The sequence below is a fragment of the Scleropages formosus genome, chromosome 20, assembly GCF_900964775.1.
Source record: "Scleropages formosus chromosome 20, fSclFor1.1, whole genome shotgun sequence".
Classification (NCBI taxonomy): Eukaryota; Metazoa; Chordata; class Actinopteri; order Osteoglossiformes; family Osteoglossidae; genus Scleropages; species Scleropages formosus.
Genome location: NC_041825.1, coordinates 8,074,960 through 8,095,784, shown reverse-complemented (window position 1 = coordinate 8,095,784; position 20,825 = coordinate 8,074,960). Strand labels below are relative to the sequence as shown.

The 20,825-nt window shown below is 42.6% G+C and overlaps 1 protein-coding gene across 1 annotated transcript in view; it reads left to right on the top strand.

Annotated features, from left to right (window-relative positions):
• The first annotated feature begins 1,889 nt into the window (after positions 1-1,889).
• The window catches only part of LOC108927365 (protein tweety homolog 3-like), a 51,922-nt gene continuing 32,986 nt past the window's right edge, over positions 1,890-20,825 (top strand). Inside the window, exons 1-2 of the mRNA XM_018740629.2 lie at positions 1,890-2,990; positions 17,598-17,767. Of these exons, the coding sequence (XP_018596145.2) occupies positions 2,865-2,990; positions 17,598-17,767 (296 nt within the window). The 5' untranslated portion in view covers positions 1,890-2,864. The remainder of the gene's footprint in view (positions 2,991-17,597; positions 17,768-20,825) is intronic.

Sequence of the window (20,825 nt, the reverse complement as noted above, 5' to 3'; positions counted from 1 at the left end):
TCTGCAGTGTATTGCACGTTTCACAAAACCCCCCCAGTCTGCAGAGAAAGCAGTAGTACGAAGGGTAACAGGACAATAGACAAAATTCAAACATGAATAAATGTATAGGTGATGTTTCTTGGTATAGATTTACTAGTTAAAATCTGCAGGTGAACAAAAACATCCTCAGTACAAAGATGTGAATTAGTTTCTCAGCACCAGGCCTATTAAACGGTCGTATTATCGGGTGCATTAGTGATGCTTTGCAGATGTTTATTACAGTTATGGTACATTTGTGGTACCGGTCAGTCAGCAACAACCTTTCAATTGGTAAAAATCAGCGCTTCACATGTCTCCCGCTGGTCCCTCTTTCTCTTTGTGCTCTAATAGTTTGTCTTTCTGCGAAGCTCTTTCAAGCTCAGGAATGTCCTTAGCTTTTCTTATTCTTGAGATCACACCAGTGATTCTCAAATTATTATTCTGGGATAATTGTGCACAATAATATGCAAAATTGATTGGAGGAGGAAATCTCACTGCTGGTTCCTCTTGATGCATCCTTGGCTTTTGGCAGAGGGGGTGAGCAGCTCTCTAAAGGACCGGCCTGTGGGTAGAACTTGTAGCATGATCGCATACATTTGTATTCCTTAATTTAGTTTCTGCTTTTACATTTACATTTATTCATTTAGCAGATGCTTTTGTCCAAAGCGATGTACATCTCAGCAAAATACAGTTTATGCATTACATCAAGAGAAAGAGACATAGCTGCAGACATGTGACTCAAGTAAACCTAGTTTGTTACCTACCACTTGCTACACTGAGGTTCATCGTTCAAGTAGGTGCATAAGACACAGGATAGACAAATCCTGATACCCTCCCACCAATTTTTTATATTTTTTAAATAAGATACACAAACAACCAAATACAATGCCAGAGTAGTGGCTGAATAAAGGCTAAATAAAGGCTTTTATCCAAAGTGACTTGTGGTGTTAATCTGCGAACAGTTATTCACCTATTTATACAGCTGGGTAATTTCACTGGAGCACATTAGGGTAAGTAACTTGCTCAAGGGTAAAACAGCTTGAGGTGGGATTCAGACCTGCAATCTTTGGGTCCTGAAGCAGCAGCTCTAACCACTACACTACCAGCTGTCCCTATATACAGTTTTTTTTTGCCCCAGTAGTGTTTTGGGCACATGAAAGCAGGTTCCCTTTGCCTTCCCTTTGGCTCAACACACGCATTTTTAAATGTTTTACCAATATAGTGGAGCTTAACGCCGATCTGTCTGGAGCAATGATCTCCCGTTTTATTTTTGCGCTGTTTTTAATCTGGTGTTTTCAGTGATCGTCGGTGCAGCTTTGTGGATCTGCAAATGCCGTTTCTGTTTTCCCTAAGAACTGATGGCTGTTTCACCTTCTATGAGGGTTCACAGTGAATAGGGGACAGCTGGTAGTGTAGTGCTTAGAGCTGCTGCCTTTGGAGCCACTGGTTCAAATCTCACCTCTGGCTGTAGCACCTCTTAAATGAGGTACTTCCCCTAAATTGCTCCAGTAAATCCACCAGCTGTATAAATAGGTGAGTAAATGCTTATAGATCAATACTAAAAGTCACTTTGCAGAAAAGTATCAGCCGAATGACTGTAAACCCAGTTAGTCCATGGAAAGCTGAGTGTGACGCACGTTTCGGCCACTAGATGTCAGTGTACGAAATCGAATCGGTCCCGCCGTTCGCACACAGTGCTGCACGAAGTTACACTCAAGTGACTCTTCCTTCCGCTTTCTGCTGGTCTCCTATTCTTATGTTAATGAACTTCCCTCGTCGGAGGCAATGAAAACTGTGTCCATGGACTGTAAAATATGAGAAAACAAGTCCACAGACACTTGAATAGCTCTAAGAACGAGGCAGCAGCGTCCGCATTCCTTGGGTACCATCCGAACCGGAAACAGCCGAAGGCGCGGAAGAAACCATGGCAACAGAGCGCGAGCGCGGAGGTGTCTCGCGCGACGCCCGCTGGTCGTTCCGCTCTCGCGCTGCCTCCCTCCCTCGGCGTAGTCCGATATCGGCATATTCCGGAGAATTATATATATATAAAACGCACTTGGGGTTTATTTTACAGCCACTACCAGGGAGGAAATCACGTATGCCATTTGTTTAACTCCTTAGGCATTGAGTGAGTAAACGCAAAACGGCTACCGTGACAAGACACCTAGAGACATTACACACAGTAGCTGGGAATGAGACAAAGCGAGGGAGAGACATATCAGCGGTCCAGTTTGTGGAATAAAAACACGAAATTCGAGGCTGTTGGGATGTGAAACAATAAATGTCGGTAGTGTGACAGGTCATTAAAAAGACTAAAAGACGAGAAGATGGTTTGCGCTACGCTCTAACTAAGCCGGCCTGGAGAGCAGTGCACTGAAGTGGAAGTAAACCGGGTGAAATTCGTATTGCTCCGCCGTGTTGTTCGGTTCTGTTGTTTGGCCGTATTAGTCCGCCGCAGCCGGCCTGCTGTGTGTCCGTACGGGGCAGTCAGTCCACGGCGGGCGCTCCCGGGGTCCGCAGTCCCGCCGCATACGGCTCGCTCGGCACCGCGGACACGGTGTCACACGCTGCTCCGTAAACAGCTCTGCCTTCACACAGGGCGCCCAGCGGGTCCGGCAGCCGAGGAAGAGCCGACACACCTCGGACCCATTTTTTGCGACGCGCGGCTCCACGTCCACACAGCGCGTGTGTGACACTATAGTGAGGCGGAGGCTGTTCGTCAGGCTCTCTCTACTTCGCAACCGGGCGTTCGCGCGCGGAGACGTCGACCGCCCTGCGGTGAGAACAGGGGGGGAAGCGCTCGCACTCGTGCTCGCGCTCGCGCTCGGGCTGTGGATTCGGGAGCCATGGCGGCCGTGGTGAACTACTCGCCTCCCTGGTGGGTGAACCTCCTCCACCGGCTGCCGCACTTCAACCTGCACTTCGAGCAGGTCAGCAGCGACTTTCGCCCGGGAGACTCCGAGTACCAGAAGGTGGGTCTAGCGGAGAGTCGGAGCCCCGCAGCCGCTTCAACACACGCCGGCCGGGCACCTACCTAGGCCCTACTATGGTACAACATGGTACTGGTGGTTAGTTAGACCTGAGCTGAGTAGCTACAAGAAGAACCATTCGGTCGGAGCATCTGAGCACGACCACTTACTTAGACCTAAGGCTTAGATTCTGAGCATCTAACATGGTCATCTAGACCAGTCCTGAGCACCTAAACATGACCACTTGGACCTAAAAGCCTTAGATCATCTGAGCTAAACGAGTTAAATCGGGATGCCTGGATATAAGAAGATTTAATATGAACACCTGAACATGGTCACTTAGATATAAAGCCTTAGATCTGAGCAGGAAGAGTTAAATCTGAACACCTAGACATGGTCATCTAGACCATGTCCTGAGCACCTAAACATGACCACTTGGACCTAAGCCTTAGATCATCTGAGCATCTAAACATAAAGAGTTAAATCTGAATGCCTGGATATAAACAGATTTAATCTGAACACCTAAACATGCTCACTTAGATCTAAAGCCTTAGATCTGAGCACGAAGACTTTAATCTGAACACCTAGACATGGTCGTCTAGACCAGTCCTGAGCACCTAAACATGACCACTTGCCTTGGACCTAAAGCCTTTGCTCTGAGTAGGAAGAGTTAAATCTGAACACCTAGACATGGTCATTTAGACCATATCCTGAACACCTAAACATGACCACTTGGACCTAAGCCTTAGATCTGAGCATCTGAACATAAAGAGTTAAATCTGAATGCCTGGATATAAGAAGATTTAATCTGAACACCTAAACATGGTCATTTAGATCTGAGCACGAAGAGTTAAATCTGAACACCTAGACATGTCCTGAGCACCTAAACATGACCACTTAGATCTGAGCATAAACATGAACCATTAAATCTGAGCACCTGGAAGTGACCGGTTGGACCCAAGTCCTCAAATCCAAGCACCTAAACGTGAAGAGATATATCAGAACACCTGAACATGACCAGTTAGTCCAAACACGTAAAGCTAAAGATGACCCACTGTAAACACGTCTGATAACCGATTAACTCCCTAATCTTCTTAACAAGTGGTGCACAAAGCGTTTTGGACTTAATTTGTAATTAACATTTTGACTCCCTTCATGTCTCCAGTTTTTGTGGTATTTTTCTTCCTCTGTTAAAGGATGTTTTTGTGCAGTCCCTGAAAGGCTGCGTTTTCAGCTCTTGATGCTGTTGTACGCTCGCTTCTTTTTCCGCCTCAGATTTGACTGCAAACTCGGAGTGAGAGGGACCAGTTTCAGCAGTCGGCGTGTTTTTCTGCACACGAAACACGCGGTGTGTCGTTTGTTGCGAAAACACACGTGCGCATGGTTGTGAAGTGGCGGTAAACCGACAAATGTGCCCAGCACTGCTGACATGAGTGAATTAGCAGTGTTGCCATGTTATATGTGCAGTGTCCACATGTCCACCGCAGGATTTGCAGTCAAAGATCTCTTTTTAACCTGCCCTTAATACTCCATTAAGACGACAGATGGCTGTTCAGAAATGCGCTTTATTTTCAGCTCCCAAACGCAGCTGCTGGCACGTGCAGCCTTGTGCTGAGTTGTTGACCGTTTGTCTTATTGCCACCATTTTCTTGCGTGTCTGAACGGAAAGGTGGTGTGTGTGATGTTGGTGAAATGCCACACGTTGTATGTGTGTGTGTGTATGTGTGTGTGGATTGTAGTGGATCTGTTTGCTCAGGTCACTGCGAGCTGGTGGTGAGGAGGTTTCATCGTTCACCGAGCGGGTTTTCCATAAAAGATCACAAAGTAATACTGCGCTGAATAGGAGATGGCAGAGTTGTTTACCGTTGTACGTTACTGCAGTTTTACCCTAATTTTTTGATGCCGTTTTCAGGCAAAGCTCCACTTGAACAGACTCATTCGTGAGCTGTAATTCATTGTAAGACTCCTGATGGTTTTTCCACATTGGTCTTGGTGCCGGATGCCTCGTTCAGCTAAGGACCCCTTTCCATCGGAAGTGGAGCTGCCGTCTGAAGAACAAGAGGCTGTTCTGCTGCTCTGCTCCTCGTCAGACCTTGAAAAATGAGGCTCTCTGATGCTGTCGGACTGTTACCTTTTCCCATGTCCCTGAAATCCCATCAGCTGCTGGACATCTGTGACAGGATCCTGAGCCTTGACAGCCTTCAGGGTGTTTTTTTTTTTGCGCTGCATTATGCCACTGGGCTTTGGGGACACACGCATGCAGTCCTGAATGTCGTAATGATGACTAATTGATAGATGATTACGTCTCCCCAAAATTATAATGGAGGCTTAAATAATAATGATCCGCCCATCTGCCTTAGTGGTTTGGGATCCATTTTGATGCACCGCACAGCTATAAACACCGTATCAGTACATTGTTCTGCTGACCATGGGTGAGCGAAAGCATTCCAAAGTCTTTGGGTGTGGTTACTGTTTCTCTCGGTGCAATTTACTTAACACATAAGTTAACAGAGTAGCGTCACATGAATTTGAGTGACTTTGCCTTCTTAGTATTTTGTTTTGCTTGTCATGTCTTTGCATTTTTTTCTAAAATGTTCAGAATGTAATTCCCTTAGCTTTAGCCTTCATGAGTGCTACATCTTCTGACAGCATGGCTTTTCATTCCGATCGTAAGAATTCCATTATTCTTATGAATGTCAGAGTAAAGATCCACTGAATTACTACACTCTGAATGCAGCGATAACAATCTTATAATTCTGATGGGTCCAAATGAAGAACCCAGTTTCTTTCAAGTTTAAGATTTCTTTTGAAACCGTCCAGCTTCACTTTATCTGAAGACCACAAGTTATAATGATAATAGACTGCAGATAGGAAGCTGTCTTCTGACCTTCCATTACTGCCTTTTCCTACCAGTTTCATTGTGTGGCTCATTGTAAGGATGTTTGCTTAAGGTCTTTCATGGTCTCGTTCATGATTGTTTTGAAGAAAAACCCCTTCTCTTTAAAGGTCCTCTGGTTAAATAGGGAAGTTCACAGTTCTGGCTAGGTTTTAATAGGGTGTTCATGTGTAACATCTATAAACTGGTAATGATTTTACTTGCGCTCTTCAAAAATTGTTTTGCAGAGCAATATAGTCACTCCTTTCTTGGTGCTGGCATTGCTGCTGCTTTCTTCAGTTTACCTTATTGAATTAACCTCTCTTATTTGGCACTTTTCTTTGGTTTTTGGTTTTCCATTCTTAAATTGATCAGAAATTAGCCATATCTCTATTTCTCAAGATGAATGAACTCAAATAAGGAAGATGGCAAAAATTGCCTTGTTGATCATCTACAGTAGGTATGGGTTGTTATTGCACTGTGACGATTTTATGTTTCTGGATCCCCGTGCATTTTCTCTCTAGCTTTACTATGAAACCAACCTTGGTTCCGTCATTGTTGACCCCCTCATTTTACATCTGTGAACGTAGATGGAGAAAACACAGCTGGGTGTGGTTACAAAGCAGCATGTAGTGATTCTGTCACTGCAAAATGCAGGAGTTTTTCTGTTTGTGTCGTTGCAAGGCAAAATTGTCGGCAGGTCCTAAAGAGGTCATACTAGTCCAGTCTGTCATGGCAGAGCTTGGTTCTGTTCGGTCTCAATGACCCCATTGGTTCAGAAGAGGGCATTGTGTGCCCTGTGGGCAAGAGGGGCGTAGTAGGGGATATTTGGGTTTGTTCCAGTTCAGGGACTTTCTTACTGTGGATTCAATCCATTTGTCACCATGCTTTTCAGCCATTCCTTTGTAGGGCAGCCGTGGTGGACTGTCTGGTCTGTGCTGGGAAATCGGGTCTCAGAAATGGCTGATTTGTATGCAGAGAGCCTTGCCAGGAGCAGCGTAGTCTGACATGGACAAAGACTTGACTCTTTTGTGTTCAGTACGATTCAGAAGAGCTGTCCTGCTTCTAGAAGAGGAGAAAAAAAATGTTTTGGGGTGAGGGATATTGCCCCAATGTTTAAACTTACGAACCCTTGGACGCTGCAGGTTCTTTTTACTGAAAATTCAAGTAGGATTATTTGTTTACTTGAGGATCAAACTGACCAAAACAGAATTTACATGGCTTTGCATTATTACACTCATGGAACATTCAAATGACTGGATGCAGTGATATAAAGAGTGAGGAAGGAAGAGCCTTCTGTTGCAGCTACTCTGGAGTACAGAGTCACGTCCAGAGTGGCTACTCATACAGTGTGATTCATTCTCTATAGGTTTCACATATTACTGTTCCTCTGATGTAACTCAAATTACAGAGGGAAATCAGGCTTTCTTTGCAGAACAGTGGAGGAACCGCTGTGGGCCCTGCTGGCCTGTAGCAAGCAGCAGCAAAAGCTTAGAGATAATAGAGAAGACTGGCAGCTCAGGAGGATTAGTTTGATTTCTAGGCGTATGCCAGGCTTGGTTTGTGAGCCACCTGCCGTTGACTTGAAAAGGTCAGCGACAGATGGTCAACGTTAGTAGCAGGGTCACTACAAATAGCAGTGAAACTTCTGCAAGGGAAATGCTAAGCTTTGCATTGACATAGTAGTCAAGCAGTCAGGATGTTTGGGTGGGTAGAAAACTGTGTTGTGAAGGAACCGTTGACTCCGTGCTGGAAGAGTTGTCCTGCAAAGGTGGCCCATTTGCAGTAAGAGATCAGGTACGATGATGAGTGACTGAATCGGGATGGTCTTCTGCAGCGCCTCCTGAGAAGTGGGGTGGGAGGTGTGTGTGGAAGCACAGCACTCGCCCAACCATAGTGACAAGGAGAAGGCTGGTGGATAACCTGAGTCATATACTGTACTCCTCTGAGCTGTGTGTAAGTGTGTAAACTTCTCTCAGCCTTTCTTTATCTCAACTGGAGAGAAGCACAAGGGGGAAAAAAATCTTTTTTGCGGCATACATGTACATTTGCTTCACTGTAAGAGACAATTTGAGACCATTTTGGTGACACTTCAAAATATACATTTGCATTGAAATGCCATTCAGGAAAATCTGTTAGTACTGATATTTAATTGGGAAGCTAGAAAGGAAATGTGTGCAGAAGATATTTGGCAAAAGCTGTCAGTGTGAGTTCAGCACATAATGCTCGTGTGCAGACTGCTCTGTCATGAGGAACTCTGCAGCATGGCTTGAATTTTAAGCAGATTTTCAGATGTCACTGTTCATTGTTGTAGAACTTGACAGGATTTTTTTTTTTTTTTTTTTTTTCTCTCCCCCCCTTCCGCAGACCTTCTGGGTAACCTTTACAGTTTCAACCCTTTAGGGAAGTAGTCCTCACCAAATTCTGGTTTCTCAGCAAAACTGTTCTTCCACCCTTAGAAACAGGATACCTTGTTTCTCAGCCCTGGACGGTATGTGTTTGCGGAAGACTTGAGTTGCAACCTGCTGCTCAGCCTTGGGGTCACGAATGGCAGGGCCGTCTTCTCAAGACCAAGGTAAAGGGCAGCAGCTGACTTGTGTAATTTTGGGCTGTGTCCACTTTGGTCTACACCTGGGACTTGGCTTCAGTAACAAACATTAGTTCATTTCATATTGCAATAAAATCTGTTTTAAAACTTACTCACAGACTGAGAATATCGAATGTCTGCGGACACTCGGGTCTTTATTTTGGTCACGGTCTAATGGTATCGGTAGAAGAAATCCGCAATGTACATTTAGTACATTTTGCAGCTGGGTATCTATCTATGGGTGAAGAAAATTCCTCTAGAAAACAGAGTAAAGGTCCTGGCTGGAAGTCCCCCCCCCGATGTTCAGGACTTGTCTGTCCAAGTAGTGCAGTGAGACAGCTTCATGTTGTGACTTAATGTACGTACTCCATAGTGCCTCAGCTGGAATCTGTTGTATAGTGAAGTAAAGGACACGAGTCAGACACTGTGCTATTAAAAGTAAATGTCTGCTTCTGGCTTGGACCACATGTGTGTTATCGGTAAGTTAGAAGCACATTAAGTAAAAAAGCAGCACAGCTGGCACACTGCTACATTTTCTTCAGCGGTTTCATGCTGTATGGGGGTTCATAACTACGTCATCCCAGTGTTGAAGGAAATTAATTTGGCAGAGACACAAGCTGCCTATTGTTCTTTAGTTATTTATAAAATACGTTTCTGATTAAACTGTGCTAAAATGTTAATGAGTAAAGGTTAATGGCTTCCAAAAAAGAAAAATTTTATGTAATTAACATTGTAGATTGATCAAACTTTCAAAATTAATTTACCCCCAGCCCTTTAAGTCTTATGTTAGCAAAGTCTGGGTATCACAAATGGAGACCTGTGCTTTAGCAAAATCTGCATATAATTTGTTAGTAAACGAAAGAAGTAGAATGACTGTTATAAACGTAATCTCACTGGCATACCTTTAATTTCCGGCACAAACTAAACAATCTCGCCGTTTAGTGATAGCTTCTCATTATCTTGTTTTAATTTCGTTGTGGTTTTAATTAGTTTTCTGCTTTGAAAAGCTGTGGAGCTGTACGTACTGATTTTAATGGCATTATGAAGAATTTAACGTTGGCATGCTAATTGAAGAACATGGTGTAAGGTGTAATAAGATTAGGATTTTAAAAAATTTAGTGTATTGTTAGTGCTGGTGGCACAGCAGGCAGTGCTGGAGCTTTGTGACACTTGGGCTGTGGTTTTGGATCTTGGTCAGAATCTTCTTTACTTTGTATGCATGTTGTCCCTGCACTCACATGAGTTTCCTGTGGGTGCTCTGGTTTCCCCGTAGTCCAAATATTTGTGGAAGAAGACAGTGGTAGACAGCTTCTAAACTCTTACTTACTGTGAAAAGCACCCAAGTGGTCACCGAGTTGGCTTTCACTTGACAGCCACTTACACTTAACCTAGCTATCGTTTGCACGGGTTGAGTGTTGAGTGAACTGTATGGCACAAGGGGTCAGATGTGTTCAGTATCCTCAACCAGCCTCTGAAAGTGTTGTTTCAGTGATGCGGCACCCTTGTTTTTTTCCTTCCAGATTCATGTGGAGTAAAGTTGGTCGGTTTCGCTGGACTGTGGGAATCCAGGCTTCCCCCTCCCCTCTCTCTGGGATGCTGTTGGCTTCCCTCCTGTCTGCTCTTCTGCTCGTGCTCTCTCTCCTCATGACCCTGAGTACCCTGCCAATTCTCAGGGAGATTCCTGCCCCCACCCCCTGGCTCTAGAAGGCCTCCATTGCTGCTCTGTCACAGCATGTTAACTCTTGCCTGAGCAGGCTCTCTCACATCTCAGCTCTACTTCCCTCCTGTCTCTGGAGCTTGTAACTCTCCACAGCTGTTTTTTTTTTTTTTTTTTTAAACTCCTCCTGGGTGACACTGGAGTGTATATTTTGCTTGTGGCATTTTTGTTTGAAGTGGTGGTTTGGACATCAGTGTTCTCAAAAATGTACACTAGCTCCTCTACTCACGTAACTTGCACAGCTGGGGCCAGAATTTTGTTTGTCACTTAATTCCAAAGTCAAGTTTTTCCACTAAAATATAATCATTAAAAGCTGTAATAAATGAAAAAGGAATTCTCCGTAATACTTCCATCCATCAGTACATTATCAATAATGGTGGTACTCGTGTAGGATCATAGCAGTCTGGAGATTATTCAGGAAGCATAGAGCATGAGGCAGGACATATTGTGGGTAGGATTTCAGTCCATGGCAGTGTGACACCCTTTTTCTTTATAAACTTTAATCTACATTAAAATGAAATTAAAATGAAGGGGCTTCCTGCCCCTTTCAGTTTTTCTTTATCTGTACAGTCAATAGCAGCTTAGTTATTCAGACATTCCCTGATTTATGTTATGTAAAAAATCTGATGTAAAAATATACACTTTCAAAGGTTTCTAACATTTTCATTCAAGCTTCATTAAAATTATTTAAAATGCCAGTATTGAGTGCCATATGTTAGTGGATTAATTGAATAGTCCCACATTCCTATTCTGTTTTCAAGCTCAAAGTGTCTTCCTCCCAACAGGTGCCGCCTTCATGGTTTCACCTTCTGCTGTACATAGTAGGTGTTGTAATTGCACTGCTTGTAGTGTTTTTTTTCCTCAAAAACATCGTGCTGCGTGGATGAAGAACCCTTTTGCCGCCTTGTGTTGATTTCTTATTTAAGATCTAAAATGTGGTTTTTAGTATGTTAGAAACCTAACTGAGGAATGTGCATTTTGGTTTAATTTATCTCTGCGAATAGGGGCTTGATTTTAATTGATTTTTTGATGTAACAAATTTAGTTTGTTCTGCACTATTTCAAAGTTGGTGGCGTTGGTGTGGGACACAGAGAGGAATAGAATCAGATTTAGTTGCTGTTATAGAAACAGTAATGGTCTGTGGTTTGGTTGGTAAGATGAGGGGTTGCTGCATTATGGTCTGGTGGCAGCAGTGCGGTGAAAGTTGTGTTGGACTGGATCTTGCCCACCTCTGTCTGACTGAGGTCTCCGTGCAGACTTGAGTCCCTGTGACTGCATCCATTACCTCACCAGATGGTGCGGATACGAGCAGCCAGGTACACTCGGGTGTGGTCTTACTGCTGTGAGGGGCCTGCTTGGAGAACCGACAGTGACTCCCCCCCCACAGATAAAACTTGTTCCTGTTACAGATTGCCGACAAACTCTAATTAAATAACTCCATCCCTTACCTTGCAGCTTCAGCCATGGTATTGTGCCCGATACTCAGCATAAGCTGCTAATTGAGCACCGGCAAATCCTTTTTCATCGCAGCGGCTATGAGCGCAGTCTTTTCAAGCCCGACAGAACATTGCAAAGGATTCTGTGTGGTCAGCAGGAGTCGACATTGACTCGATGGCACTTCACCAAAACAATCCCTCCTGCTTAATGCCCCTTGCAAGGTGACTGGTTACGCAGCCTGTGAAATACCATCGATGTCCTTTCATAGTTAGAGGTGCGTGTTTAGTTACGCAGCGTCATCTGCAGAAATTTACTCCATGCTAATGAAGCAGACGGTTGTTCTAGCAGCCTGTTTTTCTACTCTGCTGTGCTGTGTGTGGCATATTAAGAGGACGATGGCATGCAGGAAGCGCGGTAAAGCAGCAGTAATGCTGCTAATCTGGCCTGTCAGACAGTTTTCCTGCTGTAGCATTCGGTGAAGGGCGGACTAACGGCTGTTGCTGCATGTCTGGGAAGCCGGGCAGCTTTCGTCCCAATGCTGCCTGATGCACACTCAACGTAGGAACTTCCACAGGTCTCCATGTTCCCTGAAGTTGAGGCTGCTGAGGCAGTCATTGTACTTTTAACATGCATTTAAAAATAGCATGTGGTGTTGTTGCTGATTCTGGAACTTCCAGAAACGGTAGTGTGCCTGTTAAGTATATAAAAAGTGCTTGACTTGGAATACCTCTGACAAGTAGGCATGTTTTCTTTTAGCTAGGTCAGCTGGGACCTTCAGCTTTCTTGTTGGCAGTGTTTGATGTGGCTTACCTTGTTTATGTAATTGCCTCTCTTGCATTGTAATTTACCGTGCCTGCCAGCTGTCGTCAGTGGGATCATGTAGTAAAAGGTCGAAGCGAGAAGGTGTGAGCTGTAAATGATCTTCTGAATGATCCTCCTGAGCTCAGTAGTGATTTCCTTTTATAAATTGATTTCTCTCTGGTTGTCTGAGACCCGAGAGGCTTCTTTATCTTTTTTTTTTTTTTCTTTCCCCTAACGGTTCTGGGAAAAGTGAAAAACCTTGATCTCCTAAATTGATTTATTGGTGTCATTTCCTTGCGTTCCCTAAACTACAGTTACTCTTCTCAATGAGACTCACTCTAAAGTGCATGTCAGGTAGGATATATGTGGTAAATGGCCATTGTTTCAGAAAGTTTGCCTTCTTGAGCTGGAGTTTAGAGGTAGAAGGATCTCTCTCTATTGTCCAGTAGCCTGTTTCATCAGCTTTTTTTTATATTCATCATTTCTACTGATTTATCGCAGGAGGGAAAATACAAACCAAAGGACAGTAAATGCAGAAGAATAGCTTCAATAATGTTGGGGGTAAAATCTCAATCACAGAGACATCTCCAGCAACACCTACAAAGATGCAGGTCTCCAAAGGGCAGTTTTTAAGAAGACTCTATGTTGTTCCAGGTGTCTAGTGAGTTTGGCCTGAGCATCAATGGCTTTGGCCAGTGAAGAGGCAGGTCATCTGAGGAGCAGATGAATGGTGTACACAACTAGACCAAAGCATCCCTGTCTATCTGCCCAGGAGGACAGCAGATTGACAGGACTGTGTGGCCATAAGAAGCAAATCCTTTGCTCTTCTACTGATCGGTTGTTCTGTAAAGAACGGTGTTCGGTAACCAGCATCTCAAACTGAAAACTCAAAGTAATGTTTATTTTGTGTTCTCTAGTTTGTAACATTTATTTTACATTTTGCCTTCTGCAAATTTTCGGAAGAGCTGTTTCTGAAATTCTCGTGTGTTCTTCATAATGCAGAGTTACCATGGAAAAAATGCCTGTGGTTACATGAAGCAGATGGATTATGTCAGAACCCCCGTATTTCCCTCTGGCACAAGTAATGTTTCTGCAGGAATATTCCCACAGTTTTTGAGATGGAGCATTTTACCAAGTTACTGACTAATCAGTGGTTTTCACATCACAGCAAGATCAAGGTCTTGAATTTATAAAATGGAGTTCTGTTTAGTTTAACAGTACACATGGACACCTCTCGAATAAAGTTTTGTTTCATCTCAGAAGTTATTTTTCCGCTGAAAATCTTTCGTAGCGTTAGGTATTAATTTTTCAAGGTGAATTGTTGTTGCTTTGAGAAGCTGGCTGTATAGTGGCTTAACAAGGTCAAAACTGGAATAGTTTGTTGTTCTTCTGAGAGTGTTTATACTTAGGAGCTTTGTACCGAGTTGCCCAAGGTTAGAATTGTTCATCGATTGCAGTAAGTTAACAAAGGAACCCGTCGACTTTTCCTGTTTAACAAGTAGCTCAGCACTTACCCTCTGTCCTTTGCTTAGTAGTTCTTAGGAAACAGGAGGGGAATTTTTTTGTTTACACATGTATGTCTCATCCCAACAAGCAGCATCTCCAAGTTTCACTTCCCATGACTTCCACAGCAGTGAACTTTGAAGATAAACGTGCTTTTTCACGTAACATTTAAAACATCAGGCAAGAGTAAACGTATCCATATACTCTACCTTTGACAATAAACGCAAGAAAAAACTGAGAAAAGCATTGTCCTTATAACATCAGTTGTACTTTTAAGCTGCTGTTTATTTCTTGGCTTTCTGGATTTCTTTGTCTTGGCATTTGATTATGCCCAGTGTCATTTCAGCTCGGTGTCCATCTCTTCCGAACTCACTTCGCCCGTGATCTCTTTAGGTCGTGTAAGGTATACGTGATCATGCTCACATCGATCCTTGACACGGCCACTCCTGCAGTGTAACTAACTTAAATGTTTATATGTATCTCCAAAAAAAAGTTTTCATTTAATCCAATCTTAAAATTTGAACATTTAACAGCTGTTTAAATAGGGTTCTTATGTACACAGCAATTAGTCAAAGATGTTAACATCTATTGTGTCATCCCGGGTGTAAGCCTCTTTGGTGTGAGCTGTCGGTCTGTTTAACTCTGTGTTCAGTGCAACTCTGCAGAGATTCGAAACCACACGTCTCCAGTGGTATCCGTAGTGGGCTGCTTTTCCGGTTTTTTGGCCCCACGTTTTGTTTGACACAATATTTTTGGGCTTCACTTTAGCCTTTTTAGAGTATCTGTTCTCTGTATTGTGATACAACCTGTAATTTTTTTTTTTTTTTTTTAAATAAAATTAAGAAACTCTCGTAGATCCTGCACTAGACTAGTATGGTGGAAGCAGTGATTTTGTACTTTGGTCATAGATCAGTGCTCCTAAGTAACTTAGCCAAGCTGTCTACTTGACCTTTGCCGTAGGTGTCAAACTACTTGTCTAGATGGCCACATATTCTTAGAGTTTTCAATGAGTGCTGTGCTTTTGACGCGCCCCCCCCCCCCCCCCCCCCCCCCCACACTTCAGGGTGTTTTGCAGACACCTTTCTGCTGATTAATAGAGGCTAAGTGATATATTTTCTTTCTTGTACCCGAGATGTGTGATTTGGTGGGGGGGAAAAGGGGTGGCTGTTAGCAGAGTGGTTAGAGCTGCTGCCTTTGGGATTAGAATCTGTAGTCTTTTGGTCCAGCTCTGGCTGTAGCAGCCTTAAGCAAGGTAATCACTCTTAATTGTTCCAGTAAAAGCTACCCAGCTGTATAAATTGTTAAATAATTAAGTGATTTACAGTGTTAAATTACTTCGGAGAAAGCGTCAGCTAAATGAATAAATGTAAATTAAAACGGACAGTGATGCAAAGGGTTTAACATCAGCATAAGACATTTGTTGATGTTTGAGGTAATGCTACTAAAAAAACCCCATAATTTCCTGATATGCTTTTTTTTAAAATAAACATGCTATCAGTCAAATAATTGACATGAATGATTCTTTTAGTGATAGTTTTTTAAAAAAAAAAAAAAAAAAAACTATAAGAAAATGTGATTTCAGAGGCCTATAAGATATTTTAAATAACGAGCCTTAAAGCTCCTTAAGCCTTCTGCAAGGTCAGTACGTGGAGTAAGCTTCATAGAGAAACAATTCTGTTCAACTGTCACTGACCGCACTGCAGTCTCTACTTTTATCCTTATAAGGAGGTAAAAGAAGATGCTTTTTGTGATGCACTTACATGAGGTTTGAGTTTTCAGACAGTCTGCAAAAGAGATTCTACAGATTGGTCCCCTCAGTTGGCTACTTCGCACATTAATTTAGTGGATTCAGTAATTCTCCACATATAGTCAGCACTTTAGATGAAGTAAATGGCAGTACTGATGAAAAATCTGAATATTTAAGTGTTTTTTGCAGATTCACTGCTGTCTTCAATTATCATTAGCTTGTTCATTGCAACACATGAATTTCTCCACACATCTTAAATTAGCATAGGGACCTTGTTGGTTCTGATTTTCATTGTTTTTCTGTATTTCTGGAAGAGACATTTCTCTAAAATTCATCAGTGGGTCTTTAGGCTGATGTAATTGTGGTTTTCCAGAAGACCATCTTATCTGCTTTAATTTGCTATGTTTATCAGAAAATAAGGAAGGAATAAATGTGAATGTGATCATCTTGGTGCTTGGAGCAGTAACTTGGATGTCCTTACCACAACTGGGACTCCAAGACCGAGTTCTTTCAGTTTCTCGAAGGACATGTGCCACGTTTTCAGTACATGGAGCAAATTCGCTGTTTCTTATCAGATACAGTTGCACAATGGTTTGTATCTGCTTTGGGAGAAATTCAGTAAGGGAAACATCTGCATGGAATCATTACAACAACAGGAAACGGCAGAGCCCATAAACAAACCATTGTGTTTCAAGCACATTCTAAAGCCAGGGGGATATACAGTGTGTTCCTGGACTCCAAAGTCTTCTGACATTTGATTGGACGGGGGGTGGATTTTAATGTGTGACCCATCTTTTGGCATGGGGAGGAGTAGTGGCTGAACTGAGGCACATTTGTTTGATTTTCCAAGTGATTTACCACAATCAAATGCTTTGTGTATTGCTCCAGGCCTCAAGAATTTTAGACATCTCCTATTGGCTGACAGTTTAGTTAGCAGTGAGATTTCTTTGAAGTTTATTAAATGGACTGGTATCATTTTAAGCAGCACAGCAGGGGATGATATGGCTTAACATTGTCATTGAAGCAGGTTCGATGCTACATTGCCCTCTAACACTGTATGAGTTTCTCTGAGTTATAGACAAAGGTGCCCTCTATTGGACCCAAAAGATACCGTCAGCTGACCAGTAAGGTGCTCAGAAGGACTTCTTCACACAAATCTCTTATGTCATTCTTGCACTGTTCTACTCTTCAGGTGCTAACCCAAAGCACAGAGAGGGTATACACCTGATGGAGAAGGCTGTTCTTGGTCTTCCATCGTTTGCTGTACTGATCGTATGAAAATCAGAACCATATTCTTCCATAGTAATCCATTTTTTTTTTTTACATCAAGCCAGCATTGTCACTGACTTCATATTTTGAAGTCACTATCTATTTTGCTGCTGTGTGTAAGAACAGCCAATTGTCTGTTCAACCTCAGTTGTGCTGAGTGAGAAACCTTTGTTCTGGCTAATGCACTTCAGTCATCAGTTAATAGCTTGAAGTCTCCTTACACATCACCACCTCCCTGCTTGGCATAATTACTGCAATGGAGACACTACATAATTGACTCGTACTGTCTCTAGGTCCTATAGTACGACCTCAGAGAATTGCCCACTGCTTCTGTCACTCATACTGCTACACAAGCATCTTCTTAAGTGCTGCCTTCTGTAAACGGTCCAGCACAAGATTATGGTTGTTTACAGTAATGTTTTCAGAGCCAAGTAGTAGTGCGACCAAAAACTGCATTTTTTTTAAATTTATTATAGCTTGTGTTAAAGGGTTTTCTGGTAGACTTGAACAAAATTGTTGCAAACCTCTTCAAAAACCATTCCCTTCATTTGCTTATGATTTAATATAATCAGATGAATAATTTAAAAATGATTGCATCATTGCCTTTGTGCAGAATAAGGATCGACAAAGTTTGTTCTGGGTCGAGTCATATCCCTGCTGTCATTGTCTTCCAGTCAATCCTTCTGCTGGGTGGTGTGGCACTAGCCTGCCTGGCGCTGGACCTGCTCTTCCTGCTCTTCTACTCTTTCTGGCTCTGCTGCCGCCGTAGGAAGTCAGAAGATCAGCCCAACGCTGACTGCTGTTGCACGGCCTGGTGTGTCATTATTGCGACTCTAGTCTGCAGGTGAGTCTTCGCTGGCTATTTTCTTTTCCACCAGCTGCATCCTCCCACGTCAATGCGGGGAGAGGTATGGTGTGGCACTTTGACCTCTGTCCTCTGAGCAGTTGGCCACATTTTCCCCTCTGCGATTCAGGATACCCCGCTGCGAAGTGCACGTTTCCTGCTTGCCAAGATTGTAGAAAGATGGCATGACAGCTGTAATATGTCTGCAGTGATTCCTGCTGGCAGTAAGTCAGAGCAGAATCAAATCTCCTGAGAGAAGCCCAAGTGGAATCAGACTGTGCACCACAATGAGACCCATCCGCAGCATTGCAGGCTCTTGAGTCTAGGCGGGGGGGGGGGGGCTTCCTCGCGGCCAAGAGGCTCTCAGTCCGTTGGTGCCAAACAGCATTGCTACAACTCAGCTGAAGCTCCTTGTCTGATAAATCTGCCGAACCGCAGCGACACCCTGAGAGGTAGAACAGCTGTCATCAGTCATCTTTATAGAAGGGGGATAACAGGGCAGGTGGGAATAAGGGACAGCCTGACACTTTGAATTCATGTCCGATTGTCATCGTTGCAGTGCCTTGTGCTCTTTAGTGTGTCTGTGTGAGAAGTTCGATCTTTATCACGCAGTCGGCGTGCCTCTTAAAGCAGAATTATTTATAGAAAAATTGATTTACAGTGGAATTTTCTTTCAGTTGCTATTTATCCAAAGAAACCTGTATGACCAAGACAATTGAAATACTATTTTCAAATTGGAATGCTGTAAATTCCTCATTGAAGGCAGTGGGCCTTAGAGATAGAAGTGACTATGTAACGTGTCATCTCTTTACTGCTTCGAGCTTTAGCCTTGTGTATTTTAGCTAGGTTTTATCTTTTGTTTTTAGATTTACAAATCCTGTGTTCTGCATTCCTAGTTGAATAAAATCAAAATCTCTTTTCAACATTGCTTTGCAGTACTTAATGGTATTGCAGGAAGTTATATGGCAGTAAACCCTGCACTGCTCCAGCCTCAATGCAAAATTAGTTTATAGGAAGGTATTTTTAGAAATAATCCCTTTTGACTTCTTTGAAACTGTCAGATAAGTACACCAGATTACTGTGTTAACTCCATGTTGTTGGTGATTGTTCAGGCTTTGTGTTCTCTGTCGGCAATGGGTCAGACCCCTTGTGGAGCAGAACGATGGACAGCATTGAGATGACATTTTAGACAAAATTTCTTGCACATTTGTTCTGAGAAACGTCATTAATAGTGGTGGGAGGATGGGAAATGTATTACATTTTATTAACAGAAGTCCTTTTACAGGTATTGCCAAAAAGAACATGTGAATGCCTTTGTTTAAATTTCAGCTTTTTTATCGCTCAGTTCTGCCTTCATACTCGATTCTCTTTCTAAGTTATTAGTCATTTTGTGAGTCTTCTGAAGACCTATTATCATATGTGCAATCGTTTGTCTTGAAATATCTTTCGTGTGCCATTAAGTGGAGAGTGCGGAAGATAGCTGCAGCTGAATGAAATTGCTTCACATAGTGGGGAGAATGAATGTACATTTTGTCTTAATTGCTTTAATTTGCGTTAAACACTATAATCCAATACTATATTCCCAATCAGTCCCTGTCCATTAAACCTCTGCTTGGAGGAAGAACTAGTCACCCAAGTCATTATGTTTGGTTCTTATAGACAAACCCAACTGCTCTGTTGTAAATTAGGCTGTGTGTCAGTGTTGTATTGACCAGATTAGCACATGGCTCTCAAAATATGAAAGTTAGATGTGGCCCTGGTTTCAATTCACATTATCAATGTACAGCAGAGAATGTTGTTGCATTAAGAGTTGACCAGAGAACTGTGTGACTGCATCTTGTGTTTTAGCAGTAGCAGGGTGTATAAACCGTTTCCCTTGTAGGAATAAATTTTCTTGCTTATCCTGATTGACAGGCAAGTGGAATGTCAGTCGTAGCACGATGACACTGCTCTATTGTACTGTTTGCTGGGTCCTCCTGATAAAACCCACTGTTTGTCACTACATAATTCAGCTACTGCTTTTTAAAGAACTTCTTTTGGGTGTTTTTTTCATCAAACTGAAAAAGAATGATGTACATTGAACTTCGTGAGCAGGGGCTATACGTGACATGCTTATTTTTAAGACTCATGTGATTAGAAAATATGATTTGTTTTTGTTCCAGAGGTTCGACTGCGCTTATTTATACTTTTCATTTATTATATTCCAAGTAAGGCAAATATCAAGAAAAGGCAACAAAACCAGTGGTATAAACTGAAGTATAAATAAAGTTAAAGTACTTTTGTCTTCTATTATTTGTGGTGTCTACAGGCCCTGTTTCATATGAGTAAATAAAGTACATTTGGTCTTAAACCCATAATTGTTTGGTTATTTAAAAAACGCTTATAGGTAAATGTCATCATGCTGATACCATGCTGGCTTTCACCTCACTTTCTTTGTTCCTGTTCTATGGTGAACAGCACACAGAACCAGTTTTTCACTGCTGATGGTGGGTTTTTCCCACTAAAATTAGGGTCTTATGAAGAATATGTACTAAACCAACCCTTGTTTTCTCTTACGTTGCCGAAGCTTGTTTCACCATTGACACACTTTCCATAGAGAATATTCGGTATGACAATACCACTTGCGTGTCTTGCCATTAATTCTTACCATGCTCTGTCACCATATTGCACTTTGCATACATGTTACTGTGTTTGTTCCCACTAATAATGCTTTGGGGTTCTCTCTGTTGCAGCGTGGTCTTTTTCCATGATTCACAAGCTTTCTGGCCATTTGAACGTATAGTCTGCCGTTTCCCTTCATATATGTGACACATCTGTCCCTTGGCTCTCTGTATTCACTGGTCCTTTTAATTTCAATGCTCCCCTTTGTTTCCCCATGCTGAATACAGCTGTCATCTGTTTGGAATTTCTGCAGATCGTGCCAGTAAAATTCTTGCTAAAAATTACTGCTCGTATAAAGAGATTCTGCGGTCGTGCATGAATAGAGGAAAAAGCAGCCTAACCCGATTGTGTAAATGTAAACAAGAAGTTTGCACTGTAAAATATGCTTATTAAGATA